This window comes from Cicer arietinum, chromosome 1, assembly GCF_000331145.2.
Source record: "Cicer arietinum cultivar CDC Frontier isolate Library 1 chromosome 1, Cicar.CDCFrontier_v2.0, whole genome shotgun sequence".
NCBI classification, from domain to species: Eukaryota; Viridiplantae; Streptophyta; class Magnoliopsida; order Fabales; family Fabaceae; genus Cicer; species Cicer arietinum.
Genome location: NC_021160.2, coordinates 36,778,330 through 36,801,297, shown reverse-complemented (window position 1 = coordinate 36,801,297; position 22,968 = coordinate 36,778,330). Strand labels below are relative to the sequence as shown.

Genomic DNA, 22,968 nt, shown 5'->3' with positions numbered 1-22,968 from the left:
TAATAATTATATCTCTCAAGATTAATACAATATTACAATTTTTTTACTTAGAGTTTAATTGCGTACAGTACATAATAACCAATCATTTAGCGGCACATTATATTTTTATATTTGATTATTTTTTAGACAATTAAAAAATTTGAATTAATTTTCTCTTTTTTTATAGGAAATTAGATGAAATCTTTATCAATGGATGTGTATGTGCGCCCTCTTCTGTAACTAATGAAACATTTTTACTACCCTCCATTCATACTTATTCGAATGACCACATTACATTTTTTATTATAAAAATATTAAAATCAGCCCATTACATTATGGAAAGAACATATATTCTCACATCGTAGCATCTAAAGAATAACGTGTTTAAATTTTGTTCTTTCTCATATTGTATCCATTACGATCACAATTATAAACAAAACTAACTAATTACATATATGGTGGTTAAAGTCATTAAATACTTTTATGTATTCAAAATAATAATTTTGTTTTTCAAACTACCATTTCTTTTCATTTAATTTTACATAAAAATTTGTTTTCCTAAAAAGTATTTTGACAATAAAATTTGGCACTATTAGAATGTTAAGAACCGAAGGAACTAAGTTTACACTCAAATGAAAAAAAAAATTAACATAACAATTAATTATTAATTTAATTCGTTTAAAAAAATATATTTAGAATTGTTAAATAAGAGGTTTGCACTAACGTATATTACTTTTTTTATTAATACATGTATTTCAACACTTAAAATTGATTTTGTTTGGTGAACTTACTAATCAACTCTCTTAGTTAGGATCAGAATGACGGTTCAACTTTCAAACAATAAATTCTCCATTTGTGCCACAAAATTTGACCTTGCTGCGTGACATTGCACATTGGTTTTGATCCTTGAGGAATGATGTGAATTAAAAATTAGATGACTCATTGTGATGAAGTTATTTGATTTATAAGTAAAAATTAGCAGCTAAGTGGGTTTTGATCTTTACAAATGATGAGAATAAATTCCCACTACCTACCTCAACAACTTATAAAGTTAATTATTGATGGCTGCAAAAAGCAAGCCAAATTAAGTTTCAACATATGATATGAAAATGACTTAATAGGGTATTTTAATTCAAAAGCCATCAAAAAGGTTATCATGGAAGGGTGGAGGTTGAGACGTGAGACACTATTTGAAATCCGGTATTATGCAATTTGCTCAAACAACTACATTATGTCAATTTCTTTTTGGATAAAACAAGGAATACTTTTTCGACTTAAAATATATAATCTCTTACGAATATTCTTGCACGTCTATTCTTTCTAAATTTTTATATTATATAGTTGGTCTATAACTCCTATAATTAAATAACTTTTATATTTAGTATGCGTGTTAGATTCTTAAGTTCCTTGTAAGTTAAATAATTTGTCACTTATAAATAAATGTCATGTAAAATTGTAAAGTTCACATTTTGAAGAACACAATATATAAATTATATTGTTTTGTCTTTCTCTTTTTCTAAATCTTGTTTTTCTTTTTCATTAATTTCATAACACGTTATCAGCGTACGAGTAATAACCTAATTAACTTGGGAGGTTTTATTTCAATAATATTTGTTCTTATTATTATCTACATCTTCTTATGATTATATTCTTTTTTTAAAGTTTTATTTCTTTTATTTCATGTCTTCTAACTTTTATTTTTGCCTATAGGTTTTGTTGAGAAAGTTTGTCGTGTATAATTGTCATATTTTTCTTTATTTATTCTTGTAAAATTCCATAAAGTTAACATTAAAGCATATTCCTAAAGAATTGCAAAAGTTTAATTTTCTAAGATCATTATTTATGAAAATCATTTGTGATATAGTTCTTGAAGAATTAAAGGGTTAAAGTTAAAACATCCCTAAAGGATTGCTCAAAGAAATATTCTTAAGTATCATTTGTATTTGTGGTATAGTTCTTCAAGAACAAATAATTTGATATCAATCATCATTTTAAGATTGCAAAATGTGTGATTTTCCCTTGTCATGATTTATAAAAATTTGTGGTTGAGTTCATCAAAAACTACAAATTGAGACCACAATTAAAATCTAAAAGATTATCATTAATGGGTATTGATGAATTATAAGTGAATGTGATTTGGTATGGTCTTTTCTATTGTTAATAATGGCATCACAAGGAATATACTTTAAGGAGACATGGAATACAAAGATGTCATTTCACGAGAAGAAAGAATAAAAAGAATTGATGGTATGGTAAGTTTCTAAAGTACTAAATTATGTTCTAACTTTCTCTTTTTATTTTACCTCAATATTTTAGCATGTATGAAATAACAATGAGTTTGTATGTTATATGGAAAAATAACAACAAAAAATAAATAAATTATATAATAAATATGATATTAAATCAAGATAAATATAAATATATCTCCTCAATTATAGTTGTGGCTTATGTGTAGTGGTATATTTTTGAAATTTTTTTAATCTAATTATCTTAAATTTTTAAAATATTCTTGATGGATATGAATTCGTATTATTGTTTTAAAAAAATATTTATGATTGGATATATAGAATTTATTTTTATCAATTGAGCTTTATTCTAAACGTGAATGGTCCATAGTACTTGTTTTGTATAAACCAATGTGGTCGTTATGATAATTCATATAGTAGCACTAGTAGAATTTTGTCTTTTTAAGTCGGTTAAAATGTACATTTTAAGTCGGTTCCGTGCCCGAGTTAACAGCAAACGACTTAAAAAACATGTTGTTTTTTAACTCGTTTCATGAACCGACTTAACAGAGCGTCATCATATTAAGTCGATTCAGATTAACCGACTTAAACATCATAAATTCAATATAACACATCATCTTTTTAAGTTGGATATTTTGATCAACCGACTTAATAGATATATAGTTAAAATAATAATAATTTTTTTTTTATAAATTTCTCATTTTGTGTTCATGTTCCTAATCCATACAATTTTTCGTATTAAATTTCAAATAAGAATTTTGCACTAACAATCACAATTTTATATAACCATCTAATAATCAAAATATCTGATATTTATACAAAAAAATATAAGAGTACATGTATCTCATTTCCGACTAATCTTGACAACACGGAAACAAAAAATTAGATATCCATTAACAAAATTACAAAATCACAATATAGCAATATTCAATAGACATATATTAGTATCATTATTTTCTTCAATTAATTTCAAAATAAAATTACACAATATTTTTGAACTTCTTTACTTTGATCCGGGTGAATTGATCTCGAGTCATCAAAGATCTGGAAAAAAAGAAACACATAATCAATATCGGTTGAATCTTAATTTTTTATCATATGAACATTAAAAAATACAATCAATAACAACTTATAATTTTTTATCATACAAATATAAAAAAATACAATCAATAACAACGTATAAAAAATTATATATTTGCATCCATGAAACAACTATGTTAAGATGTTCAACATATGTAACATGACATAGTAGTCACACTCATAAATTTGTCATGTTTAACAAATCATCATACCCTATCTGTTTTTATTACTATGACAAATTCCATAATGATTTCTTATATTTTTCAAAATGTAACCGGGTTCCATTTAAAAATTAACAACAAATAAAATTTTCTTTGGTTTTTATGAAATTTTTTTTAAGTAAATTGTAAAAATTTATTCACACCTATACATTTACTCAAATAATTAGTATTCATCAAACTACGATCCATAATCATTCGTTAAAAATAAGTAACGTAAAATAAATAATAGTTAGAAAAAAAAATGAATTTGACGTATAAGTAACGTAAAAATGAATTTCATTCAAATAATATGATATTATCTAAATAAAATTATGAACACATATATTAATCATTTTATTAACGTCTCATTATATTAAACAATAGAAGGGTAGAAAATTGTAAAAAATTACTCATGTAAATTTATTATTCAATAACCTGAACAACCATACCTGAAATGGTGGCGATGAAGCTGTTTGGCGATTGTGAAAAAGGTGGCGTGAACGATTGTGAAAAAGGTGGCGATGAAACTGATTGACGACGATAAAAACTGAGTTGGGCAATGAGCGTGAATGGAGCAAAATGCAGTTAAAAATATTGTTAGAGAATACGAAAGATTTATAATAGAATAGTTAACAAAGGTGGAAGCTAAAAAGTTGCAATAAATATGCCTTACACAAACGCATCGTATGTTATGTTATTGTAGTATGTTTTAAGTCGGTTATTAATATAACCGCGTTAAATATGCCTTATCATATGATTTGTACTACACTTATATTAGTGCAATTGAAACACATGCTATTGCAAATAAGAAGTTTACAAATCATAATAAATTTGTCGTTGGCAAAATCGATTTGATCATCTCAAATCTATTATGTTGCAAAATATTAGTTAAAATAATATCCAAGATATGTGTTGAAGAGCCAAACAAAATTGAACTTGATGAGACTTTACCTAGAAATGGAAAATATTATTTTATACAATTTAATATATCTGAACTTGATGAGATTTAACTGAAATGAAAATCATTATGTTATCACTTTTATTGACGAGTGTTCTATCTATATTTTTATATATCTAATGAAAAGTAAAAATGAAGGAGTTGACACGTGTAAGATTTTTTAACAGAAAATGAATTCAGTAAAAATATTAAGAGATTTCAAAGTGATAGAGAAACAAAGTATGATTCTAGTTTGTTTAATGATTTTTATAAACTTCATAGAATCATACATGAAACAGTTGCACCATATTCTCCTGAAATGAATGGTAAAGTTGAAAGAAAGAATAGAACTTTGACTGAATTGTTTGTTGCTATTATGCTTAATTATGGAGCTATCTCATTGGTAGGGGGACATTTTTATTGAATGTTTTCTATAATTTGAATAAAGTTCCCAAATTTAAAAACAAAACAACTACTTATGAGATTTTCAAGAAAATACAACTCAATTTATCTTATCTTCAAACACGAGGTTGTCTGGCTTATGTCAGGATTCACAGTCGTAGCGAGTTGAACGCGTCGATAGAGCCTACGAATGAGTGTTCATTGGGAATGTAGTAAACATCAAAGCGTATAGGTTTTATGGCCTATATGCTAAATTGATCTTAGAGTCAAATGATGTTGAATTTTACGAATATAGACTCCCCTTCAAATCTAGAAAAAGCGGGGGCACTGGAACTAGTGATATTCCTGTTGAGCAATGAAAGCAACAAAGAAGGTGAAACACAACTTCAAATAAGTAAGAGATTAAGAGTTGCTAAAGATTATAGATCCAATTCCTTTGATTGTTAACCTACTTGCACACCATATGGTCCAATTGTAAAACTTTTCAAAAACATTGATGAAGTTGTTAGACAAACTGAATGTACTAGACCCGACATTGCCTACGTCTTGGGACCATTATGCAAGTTTACTAGTAGACCTAGTAGGGAACATTTGCATGCTATTGAGAGTCATGAGATACTTTAAAAGGATCATGAATCTCATATTACACTATCAAAGATTTCTTGTTGTCTTTCAAGGATACAATGATGTTGATTGAAATACTTTATCAGAAGACTTCAAAGCAACCACTGACTATATATTTAGTATAGTTGGAGGAGTTGTATCTTGGAAACTAAGAATCAGATGATATTGACTCAATCCATTATAAGAAGTGGTGATCAATGAGTCACTCATGATGGTAACCCGACCTAAAAGCTTGGAGATCTCAAGAATTAGGTTTAATGGATAATAACAAGTCGTGAAGTGATATAAGATAAACATTCTATTATAAATAAAAGAAGCTTGATTCCTAAAGCGATGAAAGGTTGAGGTAATAAAAACTTTTAATAAGATGTATACTCTATGTCGAGTGGAGTACCTAGCTACAAAAAAAAAAAATTCTTGATAGACTCACCTATGTGAATATGGAAGTGGGGTCGCTTCCTATTAAACTTTAAGGCACAATTCATAGAGCGTTCACTATATTGGGATAAACACGTAGAGTCATTATAGTATGCGCTTATGAGAATACACCTTATGAATGTTAGAACAAAGTTTGGTTGATCAACAATGACCCTTAAATGTTTTGATGGTGACAAAAATTATTTTATGGGAACAACTTATAACACTAATGAATTTAATTAAGTGTACAGTTTCCTTATCATGAACCTTAAAGAACTTATGTTGAATCCTCTAATGATTGAAAAAAAATAAACAAGAAAAATAAGACAATGCTCTGAAAGATCTGTTAAAGTTGTGACTAACTCTGTTAAATGTGCCCTCAATGCGCCTCCAAAGAACCTGTTAACACATGCTCACTATGATAATTCTACGTCTGATGAATTCAGAAAATAATTGACTAAATAGTGAAAGCGTCAAGTAAACATTCTAACAAAGTCAACGCTTTGATAAAAAAAATTGGATAAAGTGAACTTTTGAGTCTGGAACTTTGAAGAAGTCAACATCCCAACATTCTTTGCTCACTAACTTGGACTTTTCATTTTTCTAGAGAGGTTCATGGCATCCTATGAATATGTTATCGTCTAGTTTCCCTTTCATTTCTATCAAGATACGTTGAATCAATTACAAAGAATAATTTGGACAAGTTTCTAAAGTTTATTCAAGATCTCTGAAGATTTGATATGTGTCATTATGTTACATGTTAATTTCATGCAATCACACCAATGGTCAAAAACTCTAATATCCTTGAAGTTTCTCTGTAAAAGGACTTATGATCTTCACTACAAAATTTATATACAAGAAACCTATTATCGTCATATACAACAACCCGTAAAAAACTTTGTATTATTTTCTAAGTGCTGAAAAACCATTCTCATGTAAGAGTTATTCATCAAATAGTGTTAAACACTATTTGTAACTTAGCCTAGTAATGGCTTCCCGCAACAACTTGATTGTACTAATCTAGAAGATTGAGAAGACTTTAACATAGTCAAATTGACCAAAAGGTGTTCAGTGAACGTGTGATATTGTTGGTGATTAGTAGATTAAATCATTCCATGTGAAAGGACTTGATGTAGTTACCATTTTAGTGGTCAACCATGATAAATGAGTTTGTGTTCCTCCTTTTATTTGTTTTTGCTTTTAACAGCGTCAATTTATAATTTGTTTTTATCATTAAGTTTTTTAAAACAAAACACAATTCATAACAAAGAGAAATAGTAGATTATAGTATTTGAATGTTAATTATGATATATTAAGATGCTTAACAATATCGGTATTTGTCATCTAAGACTAATAGCAATATTTGATATATTAAGCTAAGGTTAAATTGTGCATAAATTTTTAAAATTTTTCTATTTGAATTAATAACAAAGAGAAATAGTAGATTATAGTAATTGAATGCTAATTATGTTATTTAATTATTTGACAAAAGTTGAATTTCATACTACAATTAATTATCCTTGATTTTGTGTGCATTAGAAATTTGGGATACATCCTCGAATATAGGTATGACTATTTTTACTAAGGATAATTAGTATGATGTATATTGTAATTTTTATTTTATTTTAAGTTATGTACAGAATATTACATATGATATTAATTTAATGTCACTTGAATAAAGATGATTATATTTGGTTATAAAGGCTATAGATTTTCATACAATTGAATGAACAAAATAATTAAGTTGTAGGTAAAATAACAAAAAGTAAAAAATACACAGTGCTTAAAAGCTTACACCTCTAATTTCTGATGTTCATCGTGAGTATACGGTTGCTTGCAAGGATATAATATGTCCACTAAATGTTTTATAAGTTGAAACTTTCGCGATCATAATCATATTAATTGACTCTTGAAATTCTATTGCAACTTTATGATTGAGTGTCATTGCCACATTTAGAACTCAACAATTCCTACTTCGGTGATGGATATGTTATAATGCAATTTGAAAATATGAAACCTAATGATTTTAATTCTAAGTAGGAGTTACAAAATTTAATGTGATGTAATGACAAAATAATTAGAAGAATAAGGAGTGAATTTCGGTCGTAGAATAGCTACAATAAAAGCAAATAAATAATAAAATAAAAGTACAAATGAAAAATGGGGAGCTAACAATAGAAAAAAGTATAAACTAGTATATTTTAAAGATGGCACATCAAAAATATATTAGACATGATAAAATTCAGCTGAAATAATGTAGAAAGAAATGAGTTGTCAATATATATAATTTGAAAAATTATTTGAATATATTATAAATACATCAGAAAAGAATACCGTGCATCGGATGCCACTTGGGCAGCCGGTACATAGACCTTGGACTAGGGCTGGACAAATGAAATGGGCCCGTCTAATACCGCTCGGCCCACAACGGGTGAGGTGAATTGGGCGGGTTGGACCGGGCCCAACATGTCATACGGATAGAATTGAAGGGTTCAATAGGGTAGACGCGGGCGGATTTGAGTTATGGATTTTGGACCGGCGATGACCGACCCGCCCGATAACAGTTTATAGTATTTTATTAAGTGTTGGACTGGGTTCACCAAACCCAATTTGATTTGGCCCACTAATATAATTCAACTCTAATTTCAATTAGAGTCTCACAATCCCACCCACAACCTAATTTCACTCTCACATCATCATCATCATCCTCTCACGAACCCTAGTTCTTCACACCAACAAACCTTAATTCCTTCAAGCATCAACGGCGGCCAACGGCGGTTAGTGGCGGCCACATTCACTCTAGGTTATCACTCTATCTCTTATTTCTCAGCTCTCTAACTTTTCATTTTAAACTTTTTAATCTCATTTTTAGAAATTGTCTTTTTTCGTCTTTATTGTTTTAAATCTGTTAGTTTCGGTTTTGCTAGTTTTGTTTATGTTAGTTTCGTATTAGTTTCGTTTTTTATTGTTAGTTTCGTCTTTGTTGTTCTAAATATTTTCCTCTTTGTTAGCATTTTCAATCTCGTGTTTAAAAATAGCATTATTTATTTCTGATGTTTTAAACATGTTAATCTTTTTCTAATCTATTTTGCATTGTATTAGGGTTTTTATTTCTTTTTATTATCATTAGGGTTTTTATTTAACTATTGTTTCTTTTTTTGGATTTTTAGAGTTTGATTTTTTTTTTGTTGCATGTTGTTTTATATATTAGAATTTTGATTTAGTTTTTATTTTTGCATGATTAGGGTTAGGTTTTCAACTATTGAGTCATCATCAAACAAGAATGTTCTTGTATTATTGGAGTTTGGTTGATATTTCCTATAGCTAATTAAATACTTTTTTCAACTATTAGTTATTATCTACTCGTGATGTTTTTTTTCCTTTCGTTTCATTATAATTCAATTTTCTTAATTATAATGCGTTATTAGGTAGTAATCTGTAGTAATCTGCCTCACCTTAACATGCAGTTTGTCATGTTCTTAAGTCTGTTATTTGTCCTACTAATTGTTTGTCCTCATCTTAAATTGTTTGTTTTTGTTCTTATGAATATATTAAGTGAGTTGGTTGTGGTTTGTTTTATTACTCTTAAAGCAAAGAATCCGCTATGTCCAATTTTCCACATTAATCCTTACTTTTTAACTTTCTATTATGTTTTTAATATTGTTGTTGTCTTCAATTTTCATCATGACAACAAATTTTTTAAGTATACTATTTTGTTTTACATGCTATTCAGTGGTTCCTTTCTTCCTTCTTCTTCCTCGAACTCGAGTTGGAGGAGTCTTCATTGGATTTGTTTAATGTTTGCTCAATGTTTTCCATGGATTTGTCGTGTTTTCCATATATTTGTGTGATTTTCACATATTTGAGAGGTAAAATTAAATCTTAATATATTCATTGTTTTTATTTGTTAGACTTACCAATTTTAATTGGAATGACTAACTTCTTTATATTTTTATTTCATTTTCTTTGCTTATTGGTTTTATATTATATGTTTTTTTTTTGTGCGTTTTATATGTTAATAAGTGTGATTGTTTTGCAGATTTACCGCCTTATAAGACTTGTTAAAAGAAAACAAAGGTACTATGTTTTTTCCATTTTAAGCCTTGTATTACATTTTTTCCAATGAATTTAATTTTTGCATTTGTAAAGATAATTAATAGTTATGAATATGATTTCTAACTATTGCTTTGATGTTTTGTTGTCATTGGATTGATGTTGTTTTGTAGTCATCCATTGAATTTGAAAGAGAATAGTAAAAAAAGCTATATTATGTTTGTTGCATAGTTATTTTGTACTCTCATTAGTGATTACTAATTAATTTTTGTTCAATTTTTTAGATTGGCCAGCAAAGATGACAAGTGTGGACATTGATATTATATGTATTGATTTTTTATAAGGACATTGGACATTTAGTTTAAAATCTTTAGAGTTTATAAACATGAATGTACAATGTATATTAAGTTTACATTTTAATGGTTTGAATTATAAATATGCTTGCATTTCAATTATAAATTGGTGGAGTATATATTGATGTTGAGATTTATAAACATGTTCGAAAATTGGTTAGGTATATATCAATGATGCATTAATGGTTATTTTTATCTATAACATCTAAAAATTAGAGTTCTAGAATGCTCATTATAAAAAAAAATTGGAAAAAAATTGCTCAATTTTAAACAAAAAAAATTAGAATAGTTAAATAAATAGAATTTTGGAAAAATAAAAATAAAAATAGATGAAATTACTTTTTAATTAAAAAATGACCAAAAAATGAATGGGCAAAAAAAAATTGGCCAAAAAAGATAAACCCGCATAACCCGTTACCCGTCTAACCCAAATTCTTTATTGGGCAGAAATGGGTATGTAAAATCCTCGCAGTTTGGTTCGGTTAGGGTTTTTGGGCCCGAACCTGCCCTTCCCGACTCTTTGTCCACCCCTACCTTGGACACCAGAGTTCCTAATAATAAACTAGCATTAAAGTTTTCCACTTTCACAAGCAAACAATATATGATGGATGCCTCTAAGGCTTCATCTATTTATTTATATGGAAGCTCTAGAGTATTGATTAGACTTTTGTATATAAATCCAAATACAATACTTAATTTTAATAAATATAAAAATGAATGAGAATTTTCACTCTTCAATATATTTAAAAAAATTATTTTACTCTTTTTATTATATATAAAATGTTGATTATTTTTTCTTTTCACCCACATATTTAAAACTTTAGCAAAATTATTATAAAATTTTCAATTTTTCAAAATTTTAGTTGATTATAAAATTTTCGAAATATAAAATGAATTCATTTTTGAAAATTTAAATTAATTTAGAATTTTTGAAATACAATTTATTGTATTTATAAAATATTTTTGAAGTTTTCGTCTTTAACAAAAGTTTCGAAACTTTCAAAATTTCAAAACATGTAAATATTTTTTTTTGAAATATCTATAGTTATCAAAAGGGGTTACCCAGTCCATATCGGGTCAGTCCTAACAATTTCCAGGCTTTTTCAAATTGGGTTTATAAAATACTACTCGAACCTGGTTCTAGATGGGTTGCGGGTCGGATGGGTAACCCGCACATTTTTTATAAATTTTTTTATTTATTATATTTTAAATTTCTTTGCGACTCTTTTAATTTGAATTTCTTTTTTATGTCCATTTAAAAGAAATTATGGTATACTACTTATACATTTAAATATGAATCAATTTGAATGCCCATTTAAAAAATTATGATTTACTATTTATATACGAACTAAGTTTGGATTTTCCAATTAACACAAACTCAATTCAAATTTTTCAAAACAACACATAAATTAAAGTTAGTCCAAATTATTTTAAAGTTAGAGATATTATTTAGCATAATACAGATGAATTTAGATTTGTCTAACATAATCCAAACTCAAACCAAATTCAAATAGAGTACTAAATAATTCTAATGTGACTCAAGTGTTGGATGATTGTCTACTTAGAAAAATAAAGAAATTGGTTATTAAAAATAATATTTTATCACAAAAGATTATATATATATATAACCAGCTAAATGAGTTGAATATCTTTTGGACCTTTTTATAGTGGACTAATTTTATAATTTTTAACTTGATTATGCGGGCTATTCGGTACCGATATGGGCTAACCCGGATGGGTAATGGATTTATTCGTATCAGGCTAAAAAGCTCTGGAAAAATTTGGGCTGAAACTATCAGGCCGAAACCCTATGTTTTAGCGGGTTGACCCATTCGGGCTAACTCATTTTAAAAGCTCTAGGAATATCTTATTTAAGAATTTCCTATTTCTATTTAGAAAATTTTCTATTTCTATTTTCGAATTTATGAAAATTCATATTTTGAAAATTTTCTATTCTAAAATTTTCTATTTCAAAAATATTAATTAACTTTCCTATTTCTAGAATTTTCTATTTCAGAAATTTCGTATTGTTTGAATCTTTTGAAAAATTGAAAATTACGTTTTTAATGTTTCAAACTTATCAAAATATTTCAAAAGTTTGAATTAATTGGAAACTTTCGAAACTACTTTAACAAAAATGTCAAAACTTTCAAAAATTCGAGATATAATTTTTTCGAAAATTCAGAATTTTACTCGAATTTTCAAAATGTAAATTTTGTTTCAAAATAATGACATTATTTTTTTGAAATTTTCTATTTCGAAAAATTCCTACTCTATTTCAAAAAGATCTAAATTTCTGATATTTCCTTTTTCAAAAATTTTATATTCTATAATTTCCTATTTTTATATACAGTAAAAGGAATGAAATAGTCTTTCTAAGTATATTGAAGGGGTGGGAGGTATAGATAGAGGGTGGCAAGTAGAAATAACAATTTGCAATAATCAGGAGACAAACATATATATCCAACTCCAATTATGTAAATTAATTTTAATAATTTGGTCTAATAATAAAAAAGATATGTCTTAAATTTGAATATTGTGACTTTGAACTTTGTTATCGAACAAAGAAAAAGTAAATTACTAGCTTTTTCTCCAACTACTCCTATATTTTCAAAAGTCCTCAATTAACACATTCATATAAGTCAATCCAAATGTATTATTTTGTCATAAATAATCATTTTAATTTTTATAAATAATAAATACAATTCTTAAATTTTATAAATATAAAAAGAACAATTTACAATTATCATGGGATAAGCGTGTAGGTCAAAGTCCAACCATACAAATTAACTTTAATAGTTTGGTCTGGTTATAAAAAGACATGTCTTGAATCTGCATGTTGTGAATTCGAGCTCCGTTAGTGGTATTGAATGAAGGAAAATGTAAGTTAGTAGTTTTTTTCCCCATCGCCTATGTTTTCAAAAGCCTCCAATTAAATTAACACATCTGGATCGATCAATTTTGATGTACTTTTTGTCAAAATACAAATCTAGTTTTGAAATTTTTTTTTAATACACATTTGAATTGATCAATTCAAAAACATTAGGAGAATAAACTAACTTTTATAAGTATTCTTTAATCTCTAAAGCTTCTATATTCTAAAAATACGACATCCTCCCCTCATATTAAATTTTTTTTACAAAAAAATAAAAACTCCAACCATGCAAATTAGATGTTCAACCTATTCAATTAGAAAAGTGTAAAATTAAGGACCAGTTTTGGGTGATTGTCAATTGATTTTGAAAATCAATTTTAAAATCAAAACATGTTCGAATAAAATGGGGTTGAATTACTTTTTATTTAATTTCAAAATAATTTTTCTTAAAAACTCAAAAAATAGAAAAAAAAGGTTTTATAATTCTTAATTTTGTTTTCCAATTAACATGTTATCATCATTAGATAAACATTATTCCAACAACCATCGACCACTACCACCTTCAACAATCCACCTCCAATCATCACCTCCACTACCGATTATCTCCATCATTGTCGACCACTCACCTCCGACCACCACCTATCTCTAACAACCGCCACCACCATCTCTAACCATTGTCATCACCATTAACCACCTACCTCCGACCACCGCAACTACTATCGACCACTATCCATGATCATTGTCACAACTACCACCAACCATCCACCTCCCACCATCTTCATCACCGGGGCGATCACCCATCTTCGACCATCACATACCTTCGACCACCATCTCCCATCATCGACCACCCACCTCCCACCACCAACACCACCACCATCTCTAATCATCTATATCATAACCACCTACCCACCTCTGATCATTCTCATCACCACCACCCACCCACCTCTAACAAGCTACCACCATCTCTAACACCCACCACCACCACTCGCTACCATCACTCACCAACTACCTCGAACTATTAAGTGTCTTATTTTACCGTTGCAACCACCTTCGATGATCGAACACTACTACAATATTTATTTTGTACAACTCTCATTTTTAACCATTATTACTAAAAGAAATATAATTAAATAAATTATAATTTTATAAGATTTTAATTATTTAAAAAAATTGTTATTTAATTTTATTTAATTTTCATTTTTAATTATTTTAACATGTAAAATATGTTTTATATTTAGTGAAATCATAATGAAATAGAATATAAAAAAGAATTCAATTCAATTAAGAATTGAAATTTAGAACTAAGAATTGAAAATTTAACTAAAATTGAAAACCCTAAATAGAAACTAATTTTAGTTTTTAAAAATTTCAAAAAAGAAAAGTAAAATCCACCCTTTTTAGGGTGCCTTAATTGAGAAGCTCCAATAAGCTAAAGCTAAACCACATCGTGCCATACATAGTATACACGAGATCATACATTTAGACCTCGTTCCTACATTACACACAGACAAAGTGTACTAGAATGACTGAGTTTTCTGATTAATTGAACTCATTCAAACCCTAACCACTACAATTTTATTGGTCAAAGACAAGCAATAGCAAAAATTATAGAGAAAAGATGAAAAAATCTACATCCATTTCTAATTAAAATTTTACAGTGGCTACTAATGCGAAGAATACATCTTTGCTTTTCAAGGAACCAAAAACTATTAAATTAACTACATTACTATGAAGAGTCATCCAGTAACCTTGATGTTTTTAGAGGCAGCAAGGTCTGTCAGTACCCAGCAGCTGAGTCATTCCTAAACTGTTCAGACAGGTGGAGGAACCAAAAGCCTGAGCCTACTTCTGTATCTTGCAATGCGCTGCGACCGTTCTTCCCTTAAACTACAAGCAACATAAAGAAGTAACGATAACAATGTTAGTATATGAAATTAATTTCATCCTGAGACTTGGTTTGTCCTAAAAGAGCCAGGATGCTTTCAAAATCATCAAGTTATAACATTTTCTCATAACATTTTTTGGGTGGCCTTCCGCTGTCCCACAATAATTGTTGCATTTAACAATTTCACACATATTAAGAAAATATGATAAATGAAAGAAATAATAGTAATTTTACTAAATTATTCTTATTAGCCAGATATGATTTCTATTATCATAAATATAAAATAAAGAATAATAACTAATGACTGATGAACATAGTATTAATTAGAGGTACAATTGGAAGAAAAAAATCATTGGAGTTACATTGAGGACTACAAATGACATTCTGTTAAGGGCAAATGTTTTTCTTAGTTATTATGAAAAGGCAGTAACAGAACATCATAACTCTTTTGGGATCGAGACTTTATCCAAAGGGTACAAAGATATCATTCTTTAAGAAAAACAAAATTGCAGTCATATTGTAACAATCGAGGAATAACAACTTATGAGAAGCATAGAAACTAGTCGTATGCTAAAAAAACCAACCAATACCTATAGTGCAAAGATTATGACAAAAATAAATTCAATACTTTGCATAGAAATCCAAATTTGAAAATTTTATGAATGTGGCATATCAAATTTTCAAAAGATATGCCATCATCTATCATACAAAAGGCAATATAAATCCAAATATATCTTTGATTCAGAGAAATCAGAGAAGCAAGCAAACTCAAAATTTAGCAAAGCAAATGCTTGTAAAAGAACAGTCTACTACTCTATTTCATTAAAATTCAAAATTCAACCAGTATAAGCATAAAAAGTTTACAATGTCATCATGTATTGGTAAGATTAAGAGGTAAACTTCGGTAGTTATAATAGTCAAATTTGATGGCAGTGCAAATAAATTTAACAGAGTTGATCCGAAGATTCCGAACCATGAAAGTAGAAACATTAAACTGATTTTAAATGGAAAGTGAATAAATTCTGTCGGATCAATATGAAATGACGAGTATAAAACTCTTGTCACCTAGTAGTATTCTCATCTGACCATTGTTAGGGTCAGGTTGTTAACTATGGGCATCGCTCTAAATTTCAATATATTTCACTTTGTATTTATAGTAATGATAAATACATCAATGTTTGATAAAGATAATTCAGTAAAAGTACTATTACCTCTCTTTTAATTATACATTTTCTTAATTTGTATGAATTAGTCTAATAGATTAATTATTATGTGCTGGGAGTAACTTTTATTAGGAATTATTTTGTTTCTACTATTTTATTGTATCACATTTTATATTAGATGAACTATTGCAATGAATCAACAACAGAATCTTTTAGGCCTCCATCTCTTATCTCACATGGTGCCAACCAAGAGCCCAGGGGTTTATTGTTCGGGTCACTGGTTTTTGTTCTCAACGGTGAACCCTTCACTACTGCAACACTCGGCTTTGGCGCACTAGAGAAGCCTCACCCCTGCACCCATGTTCTTTTGATCTTATCGTTGCGCCCCAACTTAGGCTCTATTTGGTAAAAAGTAGTGGATGACAAATAAGCTAATTTATTGTAGATAAGCTTATAGCAGAAAAACTAGTGTTTAGTAAAAATAGCAATTGAACTAACCGACTAATATTACATTTGTCCCTAAATAGAAGACCGTCTTGAGAAATTTATTTGTCCCTTTATATAACATCTTTAAATTTTCAATTGCATAAATTATTTCTTTACTAACATACCTCTAATTAATTTACATCTTTTTATGCAACAACCAATAAATATTATAATAAAAACATTATCTAATTTTTTCTCTTGAAGGATAAAATTGTAAAAATAAAACCAACTGTCAACAAATTTAATACAACTATCAACTTTCTTAATTTTCATAATTCGAACAAAGGTGTCCTATATTTAAGGATAGGTGTAGTATAAAATGACAGAAAAATATTTTAAATAATATTTAAACTATTTCAATTAAGATAATAATGAAGCTACAAATGAGAGAAAATCTGATATGCTATAAGCTCAAACACGCTAAAGGAAGTAACATAAAGAAAAATGCTATAAATTCATGAGAGAAAAGTATTACCAAACAGCTCTATTTTGATCATAAGGCTTATCCACTATAAGCTAGCAGTAACAGAGCCTTAATCACCACATAGTTCCAATAAATATTATAATAAAAACATTATCTAATTCTTTCTCTTGAAGGATAAAATTGTAAAAACAATACCAATTGTCAACAAATTTAATACTACTATCAACTTTCTTAATTTCTATAATTTGAACAAAGGGGTCCTATATTTAAGGACGGGTGTAGTATAAAATGACAAATATTTTAAATAATAATTAAATCATTTCAATTAAGATAATAATGAAGGTACAAATGAGAGAAAATCATATATTTTATAAGCTTAAACGCTACTTGAAGTAGCATCAAGAAAAATGCTATAAACTCATGAGAGAAAACTATTACCAAACAGCTCTATTTTGATCATACAAGCTTATTTTCTACAAGCTAGCAGTAACAGAGCCTTAATCCCCACATAGTTCCATCTCCACAAGTTTATACGCACAGCCTTCTTTAATGCTGTGTGTTCACTAATTTCTGGGTGTTTCCCTTATCACCACCATGTTAGAAGTAGAAATAGAAACCTTGATGACCAGCAACCTTATTTTCCCCACGCCAAGTCCAAATATGTCAAAAACTGGTGAGTTGTTAAGAGTATTTGGACTTCTTATCACTTAAATGTAAAGAACTATCTTATGTGATCCCAATTAGTCAAGATCTTTCTCAAGAGCAGAGGACAATCTTTCATCTTTTGGCTTCTGGACTAAGCAAGGAGGACCCAAAAATTGATTCCTAGGACGAAGATGACTCTACCAAAATGTGTTGGTTATGTGATTCCATGAAACCCACCATCAACCATACCTGCTTGTTCTTGGAGATAGCAAGGAAGATCTGGGACTGCATGAGACATTGCTCAGGTAAACGAAATAAAAGTGAAAACAACAGTGGCTAAACATGGGAACAAATCAGTAACTGAGAATGCCAACAATTTGCAGTTACAGCTACAGCTAAATCACTATCCTGAGTTTCATATGAACTGTACGGCAGATGCAGCTCTTTTGAAGTTCATTGAAAGAGACCATTTATATGATTTCCTAGCTGGTCTAAATGTTGAAGTTAGGATTCAGATTCTTGGCATGGATGGCATGCCTTTAAAAGAAGCAAACCCTATCGTTCAAGCACACAAACAGTATAAAGAGTGCTATGCGCGTACCTCAAAAATAGAAGGTGTAGAATTGGTGACCAAACAAGAGCAGAAGCCAAACGAGAGAACTGATACGCCCAACAAACTTTCAAATCCTAAAAGCCAAGCGAATGACAACCACCAAGCAAGACAAATAAGAGAAAAATGTTGGAAGCTCAATAGGTAAGCCACCATGCACCGAGTGGTGATAAACTGAGGGGTGTAGGCCTCAAGCACACATGGTGTAAAAATCTTTGGAGAAATATGGGTAGGATGTTTCAATAATGAACAAACTCAAAAGCTAAAAACCTTGTTGGGAATGGAATGATTGAGAAACTTGTCAGTTCACCTGATGACCTGCTCTTTGGCACTTTCAGGTACTCTTGGCATGAATGTTACATTTTGTGTCACCTCTTGGATAATCGAAAAAAGTTTACTTGCAATTGATGTTGCTCAATGAAAGACTGGTAGTAGTAATGTCGGTTCTCTATTTCTCTGAAGAAGTATCCACTTGATATTTTGGAGGAAACAGCGACGTTTGAATATAAGCCCATTGATACACCTATAGATTCAAATACTAAACTTGTGCCAAATGAGGAGAAGTCCTTTTCAAATCATGATAGATATCGAAGACTTGTTGGGAAATTGAGCAATCTTACTATGACTGGACTGACGTCCTTTATTGTAACTTGTAAGTGTTGTAAGTCAATTCCTCAACTTGCCTCATGATGGTCATTAGGACATTGTGATTCTAATCTTGAAATATATCATAGGATCTCCACAGACACACTCACACTAATGTTGTTGCATATACATATGTAGATTGGACCTGATCCACCCGTGATCAACAATCAACTTCTGGATTTTGTGATTATGTGAGCAAATCTTATATCTTGGAAGAGCAAGAAGAAAATTGTTGCTAAATCCAATGCAGAAGACAATTTATTAAGCTATGGCTCATATGTTACATATTGCATCTGATTCCAATCTATCGCAAACAGACTAAACACAGAGCTAGAGATTGATTGTCATTTTATTGTGTAAGAATGATTCTTTCTAGGGAGTGACATTCTTCATAACTACTAATGGTCAACTATTGAATATTTTCACCAAATATGTTCCAAAGGTGATTGATATGGCATATGCACAACCTTGAGGGAGACGATCGAGATAATCAAATCATTGAAAAAAGAATAGCAGTGCAATTGATTTTCCACTTTACAACCAGCCTAGGTTCGTTATAGAGTTAGAATTGATTCAATGTATAATAGGAAGTAGTACAAGTGATAGCTTAATTACTCATTTATTATCCATGTAAATCAGATGCATATATAAAGTTGTCTTGCTAACTGTCAATTAACACTTGAACAATTTAGATATTTCAAATATTTCAAGTAATGTAATGTGCATTCAGAATTTCACATAATCTGAATGGTTAATCTAGAACCTTCAGTCCACAGCTATGTCACCGTATATAATGTTCTGACCACAAGTCATAAGAAGATGATGAATAAATAAACAAGGTGAAAGGCAGTTTTAATAAACAAACTTACCGTGCTCTAACCCTTTTTGCACGTTTAATATGTCTCTTCAATAGATCTTGTGTTGATAAGTGCTTAACAGACTTCTCATCCTGAAAGCAAAGATGAGTGTCAACGCAAAGGATATGGATCAGTGCGATAAAGATGGGCATCAACATATAATTGAAACAAACTAACACATTGTCATAAATCTTAATTCTCATGGGGACTGCACTGTCAAATAAAACTTAATTCAACAACACATTGTTATAGGGCCTCTATTACTGTTATGGGCCCAGGGGCTGATGTTATTAGTAGGCCCAAAACATGAAAAGTTTATGAAAGGAGAGTGAGAAAGAATGATGAGGTGGCAGAAAGAGGAAAGGGGAGTAGTGGTTATTGCATGTCTGTTACAGGTGTAATCGGGAGGGGGGGGTGAGGATGTGCGGATAAGTTACTGTTTTGGCCAGAGAACTGTATTTTCTCTGTGTGGGAGCATGGTAGTAGGAGATTTTCCTATTGCTATTTTCATATTCTGCATCTAATCCCTACATAGAAAATCAATTACGTAAAAAGGTTGAGCGCCAAATTCTCAACCAATGCACAAATAAATTCTCAAGTCCATGTATTTTATTTTCACAAAGGGCCTTAATAGACAATTAACCAGAAAACCCAACCTCTTCTTGCTCATCTTCATTTTCATCATCTTTCTTGTTCGAGGTACAAGTATCCACCATAGATGCAGGTGAGGGTTTGGGAAGTGCCATCTTTACATCTTTCTGCAGTGGCTGTCAAGTATAATGAAACATAAGATTATAAATCAATAAACAACTATATAACACATGAAAACAAGCAGATGCATATAAAATATTCAGCCCCTAAAAGCAAATCATTGGTCATAACATACTAATCCTTTGCACTGTACTATGAGAAATTACAAAGAAAGAAAGCAGAATTGCCATATTTATTTGCAACAAATTTTGAAAATATCTGTTAGAATTAGAGAAAAAAAATAGAGGTTTCCATTAATGTTGTTAGAAAACCACATAGCAAACAGATCATCCCAACAAATCATTTTCTAAGCTTCAGAGTAAAACCTAGTATATTTCATTCAAATAAAAAATAAAAGGAATCAAATAAAAACTTCAATAAACCTTGAGGCCTATTTTATACCCTGATAAGGATCACCACTTCACATCATGAAAAAGCTCTATTATGGTGACAAGAAGCTTCTCAATTAATAATCTAAACAGTTTCTTCAGATGACATGGATCCAAATAAGTAAATTCAAGCATAATTTCATCAGATTTCTAACAGACATTGGTCTGGGATAGCTATATCCTAGCCATGGTTTTGAAACCCAGATTGCATCATCAAGTTAGAATTGCAGCTTGGTGAAGTGGACCTTTTCCCATACAACATACCTCATCTGAACCTTATTGCAACACATTACTATTGAATGCCGTGTGTCCCATAGGAAAAGCACATAGATAAGCCAAAACAACCCACTAAATTCTAATTCCTAAAGATTTCCTCATTTCTTCGATACCAAAAAATTCCAAGTGATAGAAATAACATGCATATTCATAGAATTAGAATCAATTAATCATTTAAAAAAAAATAAAACTCATATAAATTGTCCAAATAAAGCTTGATTCCTTGAAAATTGCAAACCCATATTTACTGTATAAAGGACAAGGAGCAACAAGACATATATCAAGTCTCCTCAACTCAAACTTATTTATTAGCAATAATTTCATTGTACAACATATGCAATTCGAGTTCAATTATAGCAAGAGTTTGACAATAGTTGATATTCTGCCTTTATAAATCACAAAAAGCACATATACAATCAGTATCATTTCCTCAAGATCATACTAGACTAACAGAGGAATATAGTGAGTCATAAGTCACTATTACATGCTAGAACTCAGAAGCAGATACCTGGCTTTCTTCATTTACACCATTTCTCAACCATGATCTACAAAGTGCATACAGCGAAGCATCCTCTGTTATTCTGACCTAAAAATTAGAAACAAAACATGATTACCACAACAAAAAAAGAAAAATACCACAATTAAAAGCAGAAATATTAAAAATTCATTGGACTTAATACTAAAAATCCAGACTCAACAAGGAACTAGTGACCCATGGTTAAAAGTCGTATGTTTGATCACTTTAGCAGTCTCATTCTCATACACAACTCGCAATACTTGTTCGCTCTTTCTTTTCAACCTTCCATCTCCAAAAACTTTTCTGGGACCTCCTCTATTGTCTGCAACCTCCATTCTCTGACCAGCATGAGATTCCTTTTCCAATGATCAAATCATCTTCTTCCTTTTAATTTTTTTCTCTTTTTGGTTTGCATTATATCCTATTAACTCTTTCATTTTTGTAAATTCTATTGTCTCCTCTTTCTAATTTTCTTCTTTTTTTCATTTATCCCCTCCTGTTCTCTGTTTCCTTTTTCAGTTAAAATCTTTTGTTTTTATAATCATCTACTTCTGATGTCTTCTTGTTTTTTCTTTCCAGAATTTTATCTTTTGGTCATTACTCATGTTATATAATCTTCATCTTACTCTCTGTCATCATTTTTTTGCCAAAAGACCAATGACATCATATTTTTAGTAGAGTATGATATGTTACCATGAGACCTATATGAGATTATTTTATGGTTTTCTATCAATTCAGTTTATAGTTGTTGAGATACCACAAACACTTTTAGTTTAGAAAGAAATATAAACAAGAAACTCAAAATAAGATTCAGTCAAAAAAAGATGAGGAGACTGTAATATAGTTATGGTTAGAAGGAACAAGGATATACAATTCCAAATGTGTTTTAAAAGAAATTAAGCAAGCATGAGCAATCTATTGATACTTGCATTCCGTACTCACGCACGCACACGAGGGAAAACCATCTTATAGTCGCAAACTAAATACATATGAATTCATTAAGATCTCAATTGTAACTGTCAATGAAAGAGGGACAGATGAAATCATTAAGATCTCAAATGTAACTGTAATTGAAAGAGGGATACACAATACAAAGGATGTAAAGTAAGAATTAGGGCTTACTTTTCGGTTTCTGACAACAGTAAGGGCGTCATC

At 29.6% G+C, this 22,968-nt stretch overlaps 1 protein-coding gene across 1 annotated transcript in view; it reads right to left on the bottom strand.

The window, feature by feature from the left end:
- Positions 1 to 14,596: 14,596 nt before the first annotated feature.
- LOC101506470 (uncharacterized) overlaps positions 14,597 to 22,968 on the bottom strand; it is a 10,468-nt gene continuing 2,096 nt past the window's right edge. The window contains exons 3-7 of the mRNA XM_073366155.1: positions 22,936 to 22,968; positions 21,805 to 21,882; positions 20,538 to 20,648; positions 19,894 to 19,973; positions 14,597 to 15,053 (exon numbers count right to left, since the gene is read on the bottom strand). The exon at positions 22,936 to 22,968 is cut by the window's right edge and continues 12 nt beyond it. Coding sequence (XP_073222256.1) covers positions 14,978 to 15,053; positions 19,894 to 19,973; positions 20,538 to 20,648; positions 21,805 to 21,882; positions 22,936 to 22,968 — 378 coding nt within the window. The 3' untranslated portion in view covers positions 14,597 to 14,977. The remainder of the gene's footprint in view (positions 15,054 to 19,893; positions 19,974 to 20,537; positions 20,649 to 21,804; positions 21,883 to 22,935) is intronic.